Raw genomic sequence first — 18551 nt, 5'->3', positions numbered from 1 at the left:
AACCGGGAAATTAACACTAAAATGATACTATTAACTCACCTACTGACCTTATTCTAATTCGTCATTTTCCCCTCACTATCCAGTTTGTGTTCCCGGAGCCAGTTCAGGATCCCGCGTTGCATGTAGTTGATTCATGTCCTCGGTCCCCTCCCATCTATGATAGTTCCTCAGCCTTTGCTTGTCTTTCATGACTTGGCACTTTTGAGGAGTACTGGCCACTTAATTTGTAGTTTCAATTTGGGTGTGTCTGATGTTTTTTCATGATTAGATTGGGGGGTCTACATTTTGACAAGGCTCCCACTGAAGTGATGATGTGTCCTTCTCTGTGTACCATAGCAGGAGGTACATGATGTCGACATGTATTTTATTTTTAATGACATTATTAAAAGAATGAAAAGATCCCCTTTACATTTGTATCTGCCATGACTCTGTTGGATGCCACAGGTGAAAACCAGGCACTGGCAGCCAGCTCCACCCTGGTTGACCCCTGCACTGAGGCTGTGCAGAGCTGGGGTCCTTGTTGGCATAAAACCCCGTCTTTCTGTACTGATGTGGAGCCACAAGTATCAAGAAGCAACCTGGAGGCCAGATGCAGTGGCTCACGTCTGTAATCCCAGCACTTTGGGAGGCCAAGGGAGGTGGATCACTTGAGGCCAGGAGTTCAAGACCAGCCTGGCCAACACAGTGGAAATGCAAAAAATCAGCCGGGCTTGGTGACGCAAAAATCAGCCAGGCGTAGTGGTGCACACCTGTAATGCCAGCTGCGGAGAATCACTTGAAGCTGGGAGGCAGAGGTTGCAGTGAGCTGAGATCACACCACTGCACTCCAGCCTGGGCAACAAAGCGAGACTCTGTCTCAAAAAAAAAAAAAAGCAATCTGGTTTTTCATCCCATTGCAACTGACAGTCCCTGTAGCTTGAGTGCATAGTCCTGCCTCTTTGCTGCTTTTCCTTCTCTGCAGCGGCTTGGGGACTGGGTCATCTCAGTTACCTGCCCGGCCTGCAACGGCTTCATTCCCTCCTCTGGCCACAGCTCCAAGTGGCTTAGACATTGGCAGGGGTCATTCTCTAGCCACCTCCTCTCTAGGAAAGCCTTAAAAGCCACTCTGAAGATCTTTCTTTTCCTCTGAAGAGAATTCGTTTCCCTTGTTCCATTTGTTGAAGGCAGCTAAGTGCCGGCTTTTGTGGAGGCCTGGAACAAAGACGCTGTTTGAATCCTCCCTAGAGGTGTTCACCTGCCTCTCACGCCCCCCACTGGCTTTTAACCCCATAACAACACCTGGCATCGTCAGGCCACTCTTCCTCCCTTGAAAGGCCACCTGGTGGTATGGTGGGGTGTGTTGTCCCCTGGCTAGCCCTTGCCCCAGGAGGGCCAATGGGAAGTTCCAGATGGAAAGTCACTTACAGCTCTTTTGTCTGAGGGTGGCCACCTGTGGTGGCCGTGAAGGTCATCAGTGATCTGCATCGGAAGGAGGGGCAGAGGGAAATCCTTGCATTTTGGTTGTTGAACTGCCTAGGAATAGAGGAGCAAGAACTGCGGGACTTGTTGGACCTGGCAGTGGAAAGGGGGTGGGGCTTAGAGATTCTGCCCTTCTAAAGAGACAGCCACCCCTGTTTCTCAGAGTGGCTGGCTGTGCTGCTGACATAGGCATTTCTAGAAATGAAGGCTACTGATCCAATCAGTTTTCAGCTTTCACAGTTATTTGTGGAGCAGTGAGTGACGACTTGGAGGAAATAACCAGGTGGTTCTTCCAAGCTAAATGAAGCACATCAGTGAATAGCTGAGAATTAGGCAAAATACCTATCAGGTGTCACCTGGTTCTCCATTCAGCTTCCTGTGGGCTGCTTTCCCCACCGGAAGGGGAGGGAACCATACCCTTATAGGGGGCTCCAGAATCCACCTGCAAGGCCATGTAAGCCCTACTCAGGGAGTCAGTGCAAAAGGCTGGGCAGTGGATTAGGGGAGATGGAGCAACTTCAGGTTCCCTCTCCGGATTTCAGAGCCCAGGCCCTCTGAAGCTGTGAGGATGGGCATGGGGGACCTGTGGCCTGTTTGCCAGGCAGGACCCCCAGAAGCTGCAGTCCTGCCACCTGAGCCTGGCTTCTCCCTCCCCTCCTCTCTCCCTCCAGCTCCGTATTCATGCTCAGCTTCTACCTGACCTGTTCCCTGCTGCTGACCTTGGTGGTGTTTGTGTCTGTGATCTACTCCTGCGTAAAGGTGAGTGTAGCTGACAGCTGGGTTGCAGCCACCTTCTTCCCGCTTGTCTCAGCCCTAGGGGCCCTAAATGTGAAGGGGCCCGAGTATTGTGTTTGGCAGGGGTGGGAGAGTGCCTGATGCCAGCCACACCGCTCCATTGGCATTGACAGCAAGCTCGCCTGGAGGCTGGCAAATGGTCACTGGCTGCTTTAACTTGCCCTTGGCAAATCTCTGCAACCAGAAGTTGCTGTGGCTGCTGCGCCTGTTCATGTTATGCACAAGGAAGGAAGGGCACCGAGCACCAAGCCTGTCACAGAGCAGTGCCCAGTGAATATTTGCTGAGAGAATGGTTGTGGAGGAGGTCTCTCTTGACACCCACTTTGGTGCTCCCGTGTGCTCTGGAATTTTCCCCGGAGGGGACCTCAGAGATTATAGGTCTTGAGCCACCCAGCACATAGATGAGGAGTGTGGCCCTAGAGTGATTCGGTGTTTTCAGGCAGGCCACACTGCCAGCTGGTGTTGACAGCAGAAATGTGGCTCTTGTTCTGAGTTTTTCTCCCATATCTCTTAGGCGCGCTGTGTCCCCTGTCCAGGCCGTGTCCCTCAATGCGACCTGGCTCTGGGTCGCTCTGGTCTGTGGTAGAAACCACTTATGTTCCTGTTTGCCCTGCCCATTAGGCCTTTCCCTCACTTTCTTCACTAGTGGTTTCAGAATTCCCTGACGTGCCAGCCTGGCCCCCGGGAAGCACTCATCCCTGGGGCAGATCTGTGCCTCTCCCACATCTGCTGAGCCTCTCCGACTCCTCCCTGATACTCACTAGGAGCCAAGCCTCTGGGGTGGGCGGTGGGACCCCCTGGAAGCTGCACCCTTTTCTGCAGTGAGCACTATGTCTTCCTTCTGGAGGAATTGGACCTTCACCCCCTCCAAAGTCCCCTTTCTCTCTCCACCCTCCAGAGAGGGCCCTTGTTAGTCTGTTAACTGTATAGTCACATCATGGTCAAGGTCTTGGTGGACTGATTGTCAGAACTGGAAGGGACCTTAGGAATCACCTGGTATGGTTCACCTCCCCTGGCAGGTGCAGAGGTGGACAGCCAGAGAGGGCAGGGTCAGCCAGAGCCATCGGGCATGTCTGTGAGAAGCACGCCACGCTGAGCCGCGTGCTCCATCCGTTGCTAGTATTGTAGCATCTGATAGGCTGCATCGTAGGGCTTAAGGTTAGCTGGTTCCCTGCCTCTCCACTGACCCTCCTTCCTCAAGGCCATAGCCTCCCTCCTGCCCCATGTTCAGCCACTCCTGCCTTTTGGTCTTTCTGTTGCCAAGGCCCCCCCTGCCCCTCCCTGCCAGCCTGCTTTATCCAGAGTGGACAGTTCCACTTCTTCATCCTATGGCTATGAAAGGACACCATATTTTCTCAGTAGCCACAAAGCGGAAACAACCCAAGCGTCCATCAACAGATGAATAGATAAACAAAACGTGCTGTAGACTGCAGTGGGATGTTACTCCATCATAAAGAGGAATGCAGTGCTGTTTCATGCTACGACATAGAAGGACCTTGAAAACATGACGCTGAGTGAAAGAAGCCAGACACAAAAGGTCACACGTATGGTCTGATTCCATTTATATGAAATGCCTAGAACAGGCAAATTCATAGACACAGAAAGCAGACCAGAGATTCCCAGTGGCTGGCAGGAGGGAGAACAGGTGTAATTGCTTAATGGGTTCAGAGTTTCTGTTTGGAGTGATGAAAGGGTTTCGGAAATTGATAGCAATATTGGTTGCACAACATGAGTGTGATTAATGCCACTGAATGGTACACTTAAAAATGGTTAAAATGGCAGATTTTATGTTGTATAAATATTGCCACAATGAAAAGTCACAACCACCTACAAAAAAAGTATACCATAGTTAAAAGTTCTTTTGCTGAACCCCAAAGAGAACATTTCTTTTTTAAGTAAGGAACTGAGGCAAAGTCATTATTTGTTTGTTTCTTTCAGGCACTTAATTAGCCCATTCAAATCAGAATCAAAGCTGTGCATAGTCTGCCATTTTTTAAGCTTGAACCTAAATTTCCTTTCTTTTCTGTTAGGGGCTTAGGTGAACCTGAGCTATACTGATTTCATTCCATTTGAGTTTCCTGATTTGCAGTCAATTGTGAAGGAGGGAAAGGATGGGCCCATTTTCCTGCCTGCAGCCACCTTCACTGGCCATTTTTGGTCTAATGAGTTTTTTTCCCACAGTTCAAGATGAGTTATGAAAATCATCCCTGCCTTCTTTTGTATTGTTGAATTTGCCTATTTTGTTATCAATGCCAAATTCACTGAGCATGTTCTCAGTCCTTTTATCTAGCCCAGTGGTTTTTGCTGCCTCTGTGCTGTAGAGGCCTCAGTTTCCTTGGGTGGGGGAGGGAGCCGGTGGATGGAATACCCGCCCTCCACCCCCAGGCCACACAAACACTGTTCCCCCAGTCCCACACCATCCAGCCAGGGAGCCTGCTTTTTCCATCTTACAGATAGAAGGCTTCAGTAAAGAATTTTAGTGGCTTATGAAATCTGGAACCTGCCACTCTGGGCTGGTGGTCCGCCCATTGAATAGACTCCAGCACCCACCCTCGGCCCCCATCCCTGCCGCCTCCTTCTCTCCTGGCCTGATTAGCCCCTTGTCAGGGTTTATCCACTTTCTGGAACACAGGGCCCAATTTGAAAAGTCATTTGTAATATGAACTTCTTTCCATTGAATTCTTCTTCTTCCCTCTTTCATGTTGTGGGTTAAACAGCTTGCACGTGAAGACATGAAAGGAGAGTCTCCTTGGCTCTACCTCCTGCCATGTGCATGGTGGGGAACAGTACCCCTTCTTCCCCGCTGTAGATGTCAGCCTGTCACTGGGCACCGTGGCACACTCACTGCAGTGGGTTGACCGAATGAAGTTCATTTTCTCACTTTTGCAGGTACTGACACGAAGCTGACTGGCCTGCAGTGTTTAGGGTCCTTCCGTTTTCTTTTTGAAAAACATTTGTGGTTTTACCAGAACTCAGAAACTTTTTCTCATTTCCCCAGCCTCTCAGAGGTCATGGGGGGTGGCTTTGCAATGAGATGCGACAGTTCCTAAATTACCCTCAAGCCAGTTAGTGTCTCTTTCTCTATTTCATTTACTTTTCCATTTTCCCGGAACAACATGGACTGACTTCCTTGAACTGTCCATATTTTAACCTTTTCGAAGAGAGAAATTTGAGAGTGTTGACAGAGTGAGTTGTCTTCTCTGGCTGTTGGGGAGCAGTTTTCCCTGGTTCTTTCTGGGTTTTCCCTTCTTACTAAGTGCTTTGGCGGCCTTTTTTTTTTTTTTTTTTTTGAGACGGAGTCTCGCTCTGTCACCCAGGCTGGAGTGCAGTGGCGCGATCTCGGCTCACTGCAAGCTCCTCCTCCCGGGTTCACGCCATTCTCCTGCCTCAGCCTCTCCCAGTAGCTGGGACTACAGGTTTGGCGGCCTTTTTATCTCGGGCCTGTTCAGTCTTTTCCAGACACAGCTCAGTGCAGTTCACACACTCCCCTGGATTTCTCAGCAGGGCTAACTTGGTGCCTTGGTCTTCATCATGTTCTCAACTCCTGGTTTCACTCTTGAGCCTCAGCTGCCTTGCAGAGCCCCCACTGCCCCTCAGATGCCTTGCCTTAGGGACCGTCCCCCTGAGTGCTTCCTTCTGGAGATGCTGTCTTAAAGGGCAAGTCTGCACATCTGCACGAACCCCCACTCCTTCCCTTGACATCTGTGCTGACCTGGACCCCAGAACTGCTTTTCCTAGAGAAAACCATGTTAAAGCCCTGCTCATCATCACACGTTGTCCACAACTCAGAGAATCTCAGGTTGGAAGGGGCCCATGCAATGAGAGCCACCTGAGGCTGGAATTCCGAGTGATAATCCTGCGAGAGGTGGGCCGGCCTCTGCTTTGCTTCATCACCTCCAGGGATAGGGAGCTCACTCACAGCTCCTGAGTGCAGCCCCTTACCTCTTTGGCCAGCTCCAAACGTTCCGTTGGACTCCTGGAGCTCCTGCCTCATCATCTGGTGAAGCCGCCCTGTTCTATACCTGACAGTGCTGGTACTTTTGCCGACACCACCCAAATGGTGACTCCTCTTTCCCCACCTTCTGATCTAGGCCCTTCAGCCTTTACTGTGGCTCATTAGAAGGCCAGACTCCTTCCCAGCAGTTTGGGACTTAGGTACAGATGGCCCTGTGGGGAACTCAGCTGCGTAGCTCTGTGTGTGTGTGTGTGTGTGTGTGTGTGTGTGTGTGTGTGTGTGTGTGTGTTTGTAAATCTCTCTCTCTCATCCCCCAGCCTGATGGCTTGCTCTTGGTCTACATTGTATTGATCCCCTGGACCTGATCGTATGAGCACCTGGGATCTGTGACCAGAGCCTCCTGTGGGCCCTGTCTGCTCTGCAGTCACCGACAGAGCCTCTTCTCCTCTCCCTACAGCCTGCGTGTAGCTAAGCCCACCTTGCTGGTTCTCCAGTCTACCACTCCAACTCAACTCCTGGTCCACAGTTTCTAAAATAGGGTCTAACTCTGCAACCAGTACCCCTCCCCTCCTAGGTGTCTTCCATCCTGTGAAGATTTTAGGATTCTCATGTTCACCTTTCCCCCTGCATGCTCAGGGGGCACATTCCTCTCACCATTCACATCTCATCACACACGTCATTCATTTAGGAGATGGAGAGTTCTTCGTTCCAGGAGGCATATTGTAGGTTCTCCCTGTGTTTTTCAAGTCAGGACAGTCCAGGATCCACATCCAAGCTATGCTACTTGGAGCTGTGTTTCCTGAGCCTCACAGGTAGCTTTTATTGAATCTACTTTGCAGATGAGGAAACTGAGGCCCAGAGAGGTTAGACAGCTTTTTCTAGATCCTGGAGTTAGGAAGTAGTTATTGCTAACCCAGGTGGTTTTTACTTCAGAGCCCATCAGCCTCCCCTCCAGGACACTGCCTGTCCTAATATATCCAGTTGACTCCTGAAAGGCCAAGTGATGAGAGCACTGGTGTGGACCCCTTCTGCCTGCCAGGTTTGACCTCTGTGGTTTTCTTACCTTTTTTTCATTTTCTGAAGTAGGAGCTACTGCTTCTTTTATTAGCTGTTTGTCAAGAGGCTGTATTCTTAAGCTTTTTTGCCATCCAATTTCATCCCCTCCTTTTATCTTTGCAATACCCTGGCCCTGCATCACAGACAGGGGCCCAGGGGGGTCTTCAGTGTACCTGGAGACACTCAAAGAGGCCAGGATCAAACTGTTCCTTACCCCAATCATGGTTTATTAACTATGTTCCCACTCCTGTTTTTCATGTTGAATTGATTTGAATTAATCAGATTGGGAATGTACTGGTTCTGAACTTATTTTTTGAACATCAGTTCTTTTTCTGGGCTCTGATTGTGAGCAGGCATTAAGTGATTGGCTGGTGCAGGCAGTTATCCTGCTGGAAAATCTTCTCCACGATCTGACTGCAGTTGTGGTGTAGCCCTGGGAAGAGACTTTGCCCCTGGCAAATAGTTTTTTTGTTTTTTCTTTTTGTTTGTTTTTTGTTTGTTTGTTTTTGAGACAGAGTCTCGCTCTGTTGCCCAGGCTGGAGTGCAGCGGTGAGATCTCGGCTCACTGCAAGCTCTGCCTCCTGGGTTCACGCCATTCTCCTGCCTCAGCCTCCCAAGTAGCTGGGACTACAGGTGCCTGCCACCAAGCCCGGCTAATTTTTTGTATTTTTAGTAGAGACGGTTTCACCGTGTTAGCCAGGATGGTCTCGATCTCCTGACCTCGTAATCCACCCGCCTCGGCCTCCCAAAGTGCTGGGATTACAGGCATGAGCCACTGCACCTGGCCAAGAGTTTTAAGATCCAAATTGGGGTTAGTAAAATCTAGATTTAGGGTTGACATACAGATGAACTCTCTAATTATAGGAGATGAGACACTCTTTAAACTGATATCAGGACAGAATGTCAAATCTTCTGGAGACTTCAAAAGAGCAGTAATTCCTGAGTTCCTACTGAGGTTTTAAAGTCAAGAGAAAGTCTTTTTAAAGAGTTTAGAGGGTGGCTGGGCGCAGTGGCTCACGCCTGTAATCCCAGCACTTTGGGAGGCTGAGGCGGGGGGATCACGAGGTCAGCAGATCAAGACCATCCTGGCTAACACGGTGAAACCCTGTCTCTACTAAAAATATAAAAACAAAATTAGCCGGGCGTGGTGGCGGGCGCCTATAGTCCCAGCTACTCTAGAGGCTGAGACAGGAGAATGGCGTGAACCTGGGAGGCGGAGCTTGCAGTGAGCCGAGATCATGCCACTGCACTCCAGCCTGGGCGACAGAGCAAGACTCTGTCTCAAAAAAAAAAAAAAAAAAAAAAGCGTGGAGGAAGTTGGCTTGTAGCAAGCAAGCCAGTGCACACTCAGTCATTCATTAGATGGTAGAGCCACATCTAACATTGAATTTTTTTAAGCCTGCAGTTCTTCTCCTCGCCTCTGGATGGTCCTGGTGGGGCTCCTGGTCCCATATTCACCAGGAAGCTAATGTGCATACCCTATTCCCCAACCACCTTTTATTAAGAGAGTTTTGGCATGTATTAGTGACCTTTGCCTCTATCAGTCATTACATTGGTGGTTGCAAAATGATGAAGGAAGCCTCTCAATCAGTGGATGGGGTGATCAGAACTGAACAGTTTAAACAACACAGGGCAAATAGGAGCTGGGGTGGGGGCGAGGGAAGGGGATGGAGATAGAATGACAAAATTTTCAGCAGCCAATGATTTGAAACCATCTGTCATACCATTTCAGAGTAAGATCCTCAGGCTAGTGCCAAAACACTTCCCCAGCTGTGAAACCAAAAATTCCTTTAAATGCGAAGTAAGGACTTTCATTCTTATTGGCAATATAGCTCTTTAAAATGCAAATATTAACTAACTTTTCTGTTGCATTTAACAGCTTACAGAGCACTTTCAAATGCATCACTTTACTAAGTCTTGATAGCCACTCTGGGGGAGAGCTATTCCCAATTTCCCAATAAGGAGACGGAAGCTCAGAGTGTAGAGTAATGCCCCAGGATCACACAGCCCGTAAGAGGTTGAGCAAGATTTTTAAAAATAAGAGCTTCATTGAGACATAATATGCATACCAAAAAATTCACCTTTATAAAGGTGAATGAACTTTTAATACACTAGTTTTTAGTATATTCACAAAGTTATTCAACTATTGGTGGTAATTCCAGAACATTGTTGTCATCCCCAGAAGAAACCCCCAGACCCATTAGCAGTCACTCCTCCTTCCCTGATCACCACAGCCCCCAGCAACCACTCATCTACTTTGTCTCTGTGATTCACATGTTCTGGACATCTCACATAAAGGGAATCTCACATGGCCTTTTGAGACTGTTTTTATGCACTTAACATATTAGTTTCAAGGTTCATCCATGTAGCATGTAACAGCACTTTACTCTCTTTATGCCTGAAAAATATTCCAGTGTATGGATATATCACATTTTGTTTATTCATTCATCAATTGATAGACAATTAAATTGTTTCCATTTTCAGGCTATTAGGAAGAATACAGCTGTGAACATGGGTGTACAAATTATCTGTACAAGTCCCTGTTTCAAATTCTTTGGGGGATATACCCAGAAGTGGAATTACTGGATCATATGATAATTCTATGCTTGATTTTTTGAGGAGCTACCCTATTGTTTTCCCCAGTGGCTGCCTCATTTTACATTCCCACCAGCATTGCACAAGGATTCCAGTTTCTCTGCATCCTCACCAATACTTTTTTTTAACTTTCCTGATGGTGTTAGTTGAAGGACAAAAATAATTAATTTTGATAAAGTCCAATTTATGTGTTTTTTTCTTTTTTGATTGGTGCTTTTGGTGTCACCTCTAAGAAACCGTTGCCTGATCCAGAGTCACAAAGATCTACTTGTATGTTTTCCCATAAGAGTTCTGTAGTTTGGGCTTTTGCATTTAAGTTTTCTGGTCCATTTTGAGTTAATTTTTGTACAAGGTGCAGTAGGGACCCAACTTCATTTTTTGCATGTGGATATCCGTGTGTCCCAGCACCATTTGTTGAAAAGACTATCCTTTCACCGTTTTCTTGGAACCCTTGTCAAAATCACTGAGCCATAAATGGAAAGGTTTATTTCTGGACCCTCAAGCTATTTGATTTATTCTATGTCTGTTAAGCAGGATTTTAATACAAGCTTATGCTCTTCAGATCACACTTACCTTTCCTTCTACCACATAAGAGGGTTCGGTCAGAGGGTCTCTTTTATCATCCCAGAGGGTCTCCTTTATTATCCCAGTGTTTGTTCAGAACATGTGCCATAGGCTTGATGGTATAGGAGCATACCTGGGAGGTTCTCCTGCTGGGGAGATGGAGTCCCAGGCCTTCATCTTTCAGCCTGTAGCCTATGTGAGACTGCCAGGCCTCTGCCATGACAGCAGCTCTTCCTGTGATCTGTCTGTCTTTGTGGTCCCCTCTTTCCCTCTGCTGATAGGAAATGGCTTTGCTGGAAGGGTGGAGGAGGATTCTGGGGTCAGAAAGATATACACCCTCCCTATGCACACAACCAGCCCCAAGCCCAAGACCCAGGGGTGAGCAGGGACCTGACTTTTTGTCAAGAACTCTGTCTACTTACAAGCTAATGAGTTTGCTTGTTGCTGTTTCATAGGGGCTGGCAGAAGACACAAGACTCCTGGGTCAGAGACAAAAACTTTATTACTCATGTTACAGTCAGCAGCATGAGTGTCAGCATATTTGTGTTTGAAGTCCCTTTGCCACTGAAGTCCCATGTGATGGGCCCTCATGGATGCTGCACATATAGTGGGTTTGGGTTGCAGCTGAAGAACCCTGGACCAAGGGCCCGACACTTTTTTGGGTTGGCAGCAAATACTGTAGCACACAAGCCAGTTCCGCTCCCCACTGGGAGTGAGTGGTCACATGGTGGTCATGCTACGGCTCCATGACCTACTTAGCTGTTAGTGTGGCCAAGTACAGACGCTCTCAGTATCAGGGGATGGAGAAGCCTTGTGGTCTGGCACTTTCAGCAAGAATTCGCAGGGATGCTCACGGCCCATGATTGGGATAGATACCTTTGCCTGCTTCACTCACCACAAAAGCTGGGGGTGCCCAAAGGTCCCAAGAGCCCTACAAATAGGAGACTTCAGAGATGGGATGTGGCTTGCTCAGGAACACACAGGAAAAGCCAAGCCAAGCCCAGGCTTCCCAACTCCTGGCTCAGTGCTTTTTCAACCACCCTGTCTGTCCTTGGGGGGTTTTATAGACAACTAGCTTGTCTGTAGCAGATAGGCCTCAGCAGGAAGGGTTGGGGCAGGTAGGGGTGGGGCATCCTGGATCCACTGCTTTGCTTCTCTGTCCATCAGATTCTTTTTCAGCCTAGGTTGCATGGGAGATGAGGGGGACGTCATTTACAAGGCCAGCTCCATCAGATTTGGTGGCAGAAATGGGACTTAGGAGCCCAATCATTTAATTACCAAAGCTGCAGGGGGTCTTTGAGTAGACATGGTTTGTCTGGTGGAAGAATACAGAGTAGGAGAGGGTGAGGGAAATGGCAGGTACATGGAGCTTTGTACTAAGGACAGAGCTCACTCAGTGCTCAGGGCCACATCCGCCTCCCTCCTGCTCCTCGATGCTCAATCCCTCCTCCCGAGCCCAGAGGCCTAGTCCTCTCCAAATCCTTAAACCCACCACTGCCCACTCCCTCCCAGAAGCCTTCTCAACCCTCCTGGGAACATTCTGAGCCCTCCACGACTCCTCAGCTGCCACCTACCGCCCCTCCCTGATGGCACACAGCGGGTCAATGTGCTTTTGTATTGATTTCTCTGTTGGGTCAGGATACCATCTTTCCTCTCATCTTGCCTCTCTCACCTGGGTTCCCCATGTAGTCCCGCTCCTGGTCAGCTGCAGAATCTGCGCTGCCATTGACCTGGAAGCAATGGTGCAGCGGTTCAAAGCTGGAGCCTTGCAGGCTGGGAGGGCCACCAGGAAGGCCCGGGGGTCATGCTGGGGAGAGACACAGGTGGGTCCACTGCACTCCCGGGACCATTTGTGGAGTCCTTGCTGAATGCTGTTCCGTCTCTCCCTCCCTCCCTCTCCACCCTTGCCCCCACCCTAGCTCTTCCCCTCCCCGCTGCAGACCCTCTCCAGGAAGATCGTGCGGTCCAAGATGAACAGCACCCTGGTTGGGGTGTTCACCATCACCCTGGTGTTCCTGGCGGCTTTTGTCAACATGGTGGGTGGCTGCACGACCTCCCAGCACCTCCGCAGCCCCATTGGATCAAACCCGGTGGAGCCATGTACCCGACCAGCAGGGCTAGGAGAGACTTTCCCTGGAAGTTCTTATTTGTGTCGCACCTGGGTCTGGGATCAGCTTTGACTCAATGTGCCTCACACAAGTTCTCTTTCTCTCTCTTTCTTTCTTTCTTTCTTTGTTTCTCTTTCTTTCTTTCTTTCTCTTTCTTTCTTTTCTGTCTGTCTGTCTTTCCTTCTTTCCTTCCTTCCCTGCTTTTCCTTTCTTTTCTTTTTCTTTCTTTTTCTTTTCCTTTCTTTTCTTTCTTTCTTTTTCTTTCTTTCTTTCTTTCTCTTTCTTTCTTTCTTTCTTTCTTTCTTTCTTTCTTTCTTTCTTTCTCTTTCTTTCTTTCTTTCCTTTCCTTCCTTCCTTCCTTCCTTCCTTCCTTCCTTCCTTCCTTCCTTCCTTCTTTCTTTTTCTTTCTTTCTCACTCTCCCTTCCTAACTTCCTTCTTTCTTTCTTTCTTTTTCTTTCTTTCTCTCTCTCCCTCTCTCTCTCTTCCTTCTTTCTTTCTTTCTTTCTTTCTTTCTTTCTTTCTTTCTTTCTTTCTTTCTTTCTTTCTTATTTCTCTTTTTTTCCAGTTTTGAGACAGAGTCTTACTCTTTCACCCAGGCTGGAGTGCAGTGGTGCCATCACAGCTCACTGCAACCTCCACCTCCTGGGATCAAGAGGTCCTCCTGCCTCAGCCTCCCAAGTAGCTGGGACTGCAGGTGTGCACCACCACGCCCAGCTAATTTTTGTCTTTTTTTTTTTTAGAGATGGGGTTTCCCCATGTTGCCAGGCTGGTCACCAGGCTGGTCTCAAACTCCTGGGCTCAAGTGATCCGCTGGCCTCGGCCACTCAAAGTGCTGGGATTACAGGCATGAGCCACTATGCTTTGCTACTCTCCCACTAAGTGAAGTTCTTAGCTCTTCAGTCTCAAGCCTGGTGGGGCCAGGAAGAGTTTAGGGAATGTCCCCAAGGCATGTTTAAGAGCCCCTCCCTGGGAAGGCACGCTAGCCACACCCCCTCCAGCCAGGGCAGCTGGGCAGACTTTGCCCATTCCTCAGCCTCTTTCAGATTTTGTCCCCATCAGTGTCATGCTGCACCTGAGGCGGAGGACAGGTGGGAGCCTGTGGCCTGGTGGGCTGGGCTGCCCTACCTGTCCCCCAGCAGCTTACCCTCCCCTCACCACCCTCCTCCCTCCCCGCAGTTTACATGCAACTCCAGGGACCTGCTGGGCTGCTTGGCACAGGAGCACAACATCAGCGCGAGCCAGGTCAACGCATGTCACGTGGTGGAGTCGGCCGTCAACTACAGCCTGGGCGATGAGCAGGGCTTCTGTGGCAGCCCCTGGCCCAACTGCAACTTCCCCGAGGTACTGGGTGCACAGGGGCTGGAAGGGAGTGGTGAAGAGTCCCTTGCCCTCCCCCACTGTCCCCTCAGCTGCTCGGGACAGTCTGAAGGACAGGGTCTCACCAGCTCACTGTCTTCTAGAGACCTGCTTACCCCAATATCTCTCACTCCCACATGCCAGACACTGGGAACAGGGGGAGCCTCCTCCGTATGACAATGACTGACAGTCGTGTGGCTGTTGTTTCTATAGCGCTTACCAGGGACTGTGGCTAAGAGCTCTACATGCACTTACTCATTAAATCCTCCTAACAGCCTATGACATAGGTGTTATATTATCTCCTTTGTAGAGGCGAAGAACCTGATACACAGAGAGGCTAAGTAATTTGCCCCAGATCACACAGCCAGGACTCAACAGAGCCGGAGCTCTCATTCAAGTTGTCCAGCTCCAGACAGAGTTCGTGCTCCTGGGCAAAACTTTCTAGACCCTCAGCTTCTCTAGCAGACCCTACCCCACCTCAGGAGAACCCACCTCAGCCCCAGCTGTTAGGGTCAGAGAGGAGGGAGGGGAGCAAAGGAACCTGATCCCAAACCAGCGCTACTATAAACCTCACCCTTTCAAAGTGCACGGCTCAGTAGCTTTTAGTGTGTTCACCGATGTGTACAGCCGCCATCATCATCTAATTTTAGAATACTTTCATCACCCCAAAAAGAAATTTTGTGCCTACAGGCATTTGGGTTTAAAAATAATACCACGTGTCCTTATTCGGAAAACAGCATATATGAAGCACCTGTGGCGTGCAAGGTGCTTCGTTCATGGTGCTGCGTTTGCCAGGGAGCAGTTTGCTGTCAGCAGCAGGGCCGGGCCTCCAGTCCCCGACTTCCCAAACCCCCAGCTCCCTATGGGTGCACACATGAAGCCTGTAAGATGGGGGCAGTTTGCCTTTTTCTGTGGAGAAGGTCCATGTTTTCATCTAACTCTGAAAGGGCCTGTGACTGCAGCTGAGGGGTGCTGTGGGCTCTCAGTGTGGGCCTCCCTCCCAGCCTGGGATCTGGCTCTTCGTTGTACAGATAGGGCAGGGAAGGCCCAGAGAGGAGCAGGGCTTGGCCCCAGCTCACCTAGGCAGGTGCAGCCCCACCCCCGCTCCGCCCCACCCCTGGGCTGGTGGCAAGCTCTCTGTCTCCTCCAGGCAGCCATACTGCACCCAGCCTCCCCTTCCTAGCCTCCCCTCCCCAGCCTCCGTAGCCTCTGCTGCCTCTCACATCTGGCTGAGAGCCCACAGGAGCACTTCAGCTTTCTGAGGGCTGTTCATGAGGAGCAGAGGCTATTTTCAGTCTCGTACTTGCCCCTTGGTGGTGGCTCCCCCGGTGAGGCTAAGGCCTGGGGGGAGAGGGTGGCAGTGGGCAGGTCTTGGCTCCTCATTTGTGGGAGAGGCTTGGTGCCAGCCTTCAGCCCCCACCAGCTGACCACCCCCCTCAAAGGTTGCTCCTGATTCAGCAACTCCTCACAGACCAGACCCTGGGGGCTCCCCAGCATCCAGCGTTGGCCTCCTGGTTATCCGGGCCAAGGTCTGAATGGGAATCCAGGCTGGCTCTTGGAGCTCCCATCCCTCCTCCCAAAGACTGGGGCTCTGGGGCTCTGAGCTGACTCATCTGGGCATGCCCTCCTCATTCCCTCTTCCGCTCCTGTTCCCAGTGGTGATGTGAGGCTTCCCCCACAATCCAATCACCCAGGGGCCCTTGGCAGTCCTTCCTTGGCTCCAGAAGGCCTGAGGAGGCTGAGGGTCCGCCCTAGAGGCTGCCCCAGCCAGGGCAGAAGCCGTGTGCGAAGAGTAAACATCTGGAAGCCTGACTCAGAAACAATGGTGCTAAATTAAAATAATAATAATAATAATAATAATAATAATAATAATAATAATAATAATTGATGCTGACGTGCCTAGGGTTAGCATCAAGGGACAGCACCAGATGCGGACCTCCGAGATTACCTGGTTTAGCCCCTCAGTTGTCTAAGAAGGAAACAGTGGCTCAGAGACCAGAAGGGGCTTCCCCAGAGGGAACAGCACAGGGCACCATCCATCCTTTGAAACCTTTGGGGCCCCATGTATTTTGGTCTTCAGAATTTTTCAGATTTTAAAAGGTTGCCTCCCACCCCCAGTGGAGTCTGATCATGAAATGGTCATATTTCCACAGTAGTAGCATGTCTGCATGTCACAGAAGACAGGATAAAGATGATAACTAGCGTCCCAGAAGTGAGGTCAGTTTTTGCCACCAGAGCAGCTCCATTCAGCCGTGGCCCCTACAAGAGTCATGAAAACACATTCAGCTTTTGGAGCTTTTGAGTTCAAAGCTGCAGATTCGGGGCTCCCCACGGTTATTGAGGGTGCCGGACACTGCAGCAAGGGCTTCCTTCCGTGTGTTCATCACAGCGAGCCGTGAGATAGGAAGTCTTGCAGAGGGGACACTGAGGCTCAGAGGGGCTGAGCACGCAGCCCGAGGCACACAAAGCCCAGTGTGGATCAGGCCTGAAACCCAGGGCAGCGTGGGCCTGCAGCGCAGCTGTAACGTGGGGCTGTCCTGCAGGCAGTGGCCAGACTCCAGCTGGAGCCCATCTCCTGGTTCCTAACCAGGGCCCTTCGCTTTACATCACACCTGTTGGGAAATTTACATCAGCAGAAACATGCCCAGCCCAGGCCTCACTTGAGCCAGCTCAGACTGGAGGATGCACGGGGCCAGGGCCAGGGCCAGGGGTCGGGCAGGGCCTGGGGAGCTGATGCTGCTGCCCTCTGCCCGCAGTACTTCACCTACAGCGTGCTGCTCAGCCTGCTGGCCTGCTCCGTGTTCCTGCAGATCAGCTGCATCGGGAAGCTGGTGTTAATGCTGGCCATCGAGCTCATCTACGTGCTCGTCGTGGAGGTGCCAGGTGTCACGCTCTTCGACAACGCCGACCTGCTGGTCACCGCCAACGCCATGTACGGGGCACCTCCCTCACACTCCCCACTGGGCACAGGACATTGCAGGGAGGTGGCAAGAGCAGGAGGTTTAGGGTTCTGGCACCACAGGGAACTTGCGAGGAGAGTATCTTGTTCCTCCCCAGCCCTGACATCTGGGAAAACGGCCTTGTTTCTTTCCTTCCTTCCCGTCCCCGGTAGTTGGAGTGGCCTCAGGTCACCAGGCCCCACTGTGTTTCTTTCTCTGGTTTGCTCCCCTCTTGCCAGGGCAGCCTCCAGTGGGCTGCTTTCACCTCGGTCCAGCTGCCCCAGACTCAGAGGAGTCACGGTCCAGCAGAGCCGGGCAGTAAGGAGTGTGGGAGCAGAGGGGCAAGCTTTGTTGTTCACAGGCTCTGTGTCCCACCTCGAGGAGGCAGGTGCCTGGATACCCGCTGTTCCTCTTCATCCTCCAGCAACCCAGCCAAGTAGGCAGGCCCACCACATAAGGCTGGGCATCTGTGCACTACTCAAAGGCTCCTGGCTGTGGTGGGCATGAAGGTGGGGCCCATGGCTGTCTGGTCCCATAGTCATCATGGTCATGTAGTGACCGATGTCAGATTTCCAAGGGAGGTGGCTCCACGAGGAGAAAGACCTCAGGCTTCGGGTGAAATTGGGTTAGAATCTCAGCATCAGACACATTGGTTATTCCTCTGAACCTCATAATTTTTTCCTTGTAAAATGGGAATATTGTCAACCCAAATTAAGGTGGTCGAGGCAGAAATAATTTGATCAAATTTTGTTGGAAGCCGAATGTGAGGATCGGCCAGGAAGACACACGTACCAAGCTGGGCGTGTTCCAGAAGCTGTTACAAGCGGGAATGCTTTCATAAGAAAGTAGAAGGGAAGGGGACTCCTCAGATCAGAGTTGTCCTTTGTCATTGGAGGGTTACAATCATTGGCTACAGATTGCAACATACAGACTAAAATGTCTACATGCCAGCAATCAGTACAACTTCATGATTCAGAAACGAATCAGTATTTTTTCATGTCAATAGGTTATGCATTAATCAGTACATCAGCAATTTGAGGAGCTCAGATAAGATTCTTCACTCGGGCAGGATATTGCCATAAATCCCAAGACCTCCCCGAAGCAGGTTAATTTGGAAGCCTGGCAAATGTGAACTGTAGATTATCAACGCCCATAGTAGTAAGATGTATTTAAAGTGGCTGATTCGTAATATGCTTTTCTACGCATCACCACTCCCTATACACACACCAAGAAGTGCAAAAAAAAAAAAAAAAAAAAAAAAAATGACAGTTCTGTGTCCCCTGAGAAAATGCAGCAAACTGTACCTTCTTTGAGTTAGAGGAAGGGATTCATCCATCCATCCATTTGTTCACCCAGTCATTCATTCAGAAATATTTATTAAGGGCCTGCTATGTGCCAGCCACTGAGCTAGGCAGTGGAGGTACAATGTGGATAAATAGAAAACTCTCAGGAATGTTCCTCTCTTGGGAAGGTGGTGTCGCCTGAGAAAGTGGAGGTGTAATGAAGGGTTTAAGTCATATTCGAGGAAGAACTTCTTGGTGGTTGTGTGGGGGCTATGGGCAGATGACCACAAAGACATGGGACAGTGGAGCATGGGACAGGCTGCAGTCCTTTGAGGAGGAAGAGGAGGTCCACGAACTTTCTACCCTTGTTTCAGGGCTGGAGCAGGGAACGTTGCCCTCCTCTTACTGCTCCTTCCCATCCTCAACATCTCTTCAGGAGCT

General features: G+C 50.2%; 1 protein-coding gene across 3 annotated transcripts in view; it reads left to right on the top strand.

Annotated features, from left to right (window-relative positions):
* Positions 1-18551, top strand: part of ADCY5 (adenylate cyclase 5) — a 170122-nt gene that overhangs the window by 135239 nt on the left and 16332 nt on the right. For all 3 annotated transcript variants that reach the window (XM_055260679.2, XM_055260678.2, XM_055260681.2), the window contains exons 12-15: positions 2130-2217; positions 12343-12459; positions 13709-13873; positions 16645-16820. In XM_055260679.2, the coding sequence (XP_055116654.1) occupies positions 2130-2217; positions 12343-12459; positions 13709-13873; positions 16645-16820 (546 nt within the window). The remainder of the gene's footprint in view (positions 1-2129; positions 2218-12342; positions 12460-13708; positions 13874-16644; positions 16821-18551) is intronic.

Source organism: Symphalangus syndactylus, chromosome 21 (genome assembly GCF_028878055.3).
Source record: "Symphalangus syndactylus isolate Jambi chromosome 21, NHGRI_mSymSyn1-v2.1_pri, whole genome shotgun sequence".
Lineage (NCBI taxonomy): Eukaryota > Metazoa > Chordata > Mammalia > Primates > Hylobatidae > Symphalangus > Symphalangus syndactylus.
The sequence above is the reverse complement of the archived record's forward strand: the minus strand, read 5'-3'. Positions and strand labels throughout refer to the sequence as shown.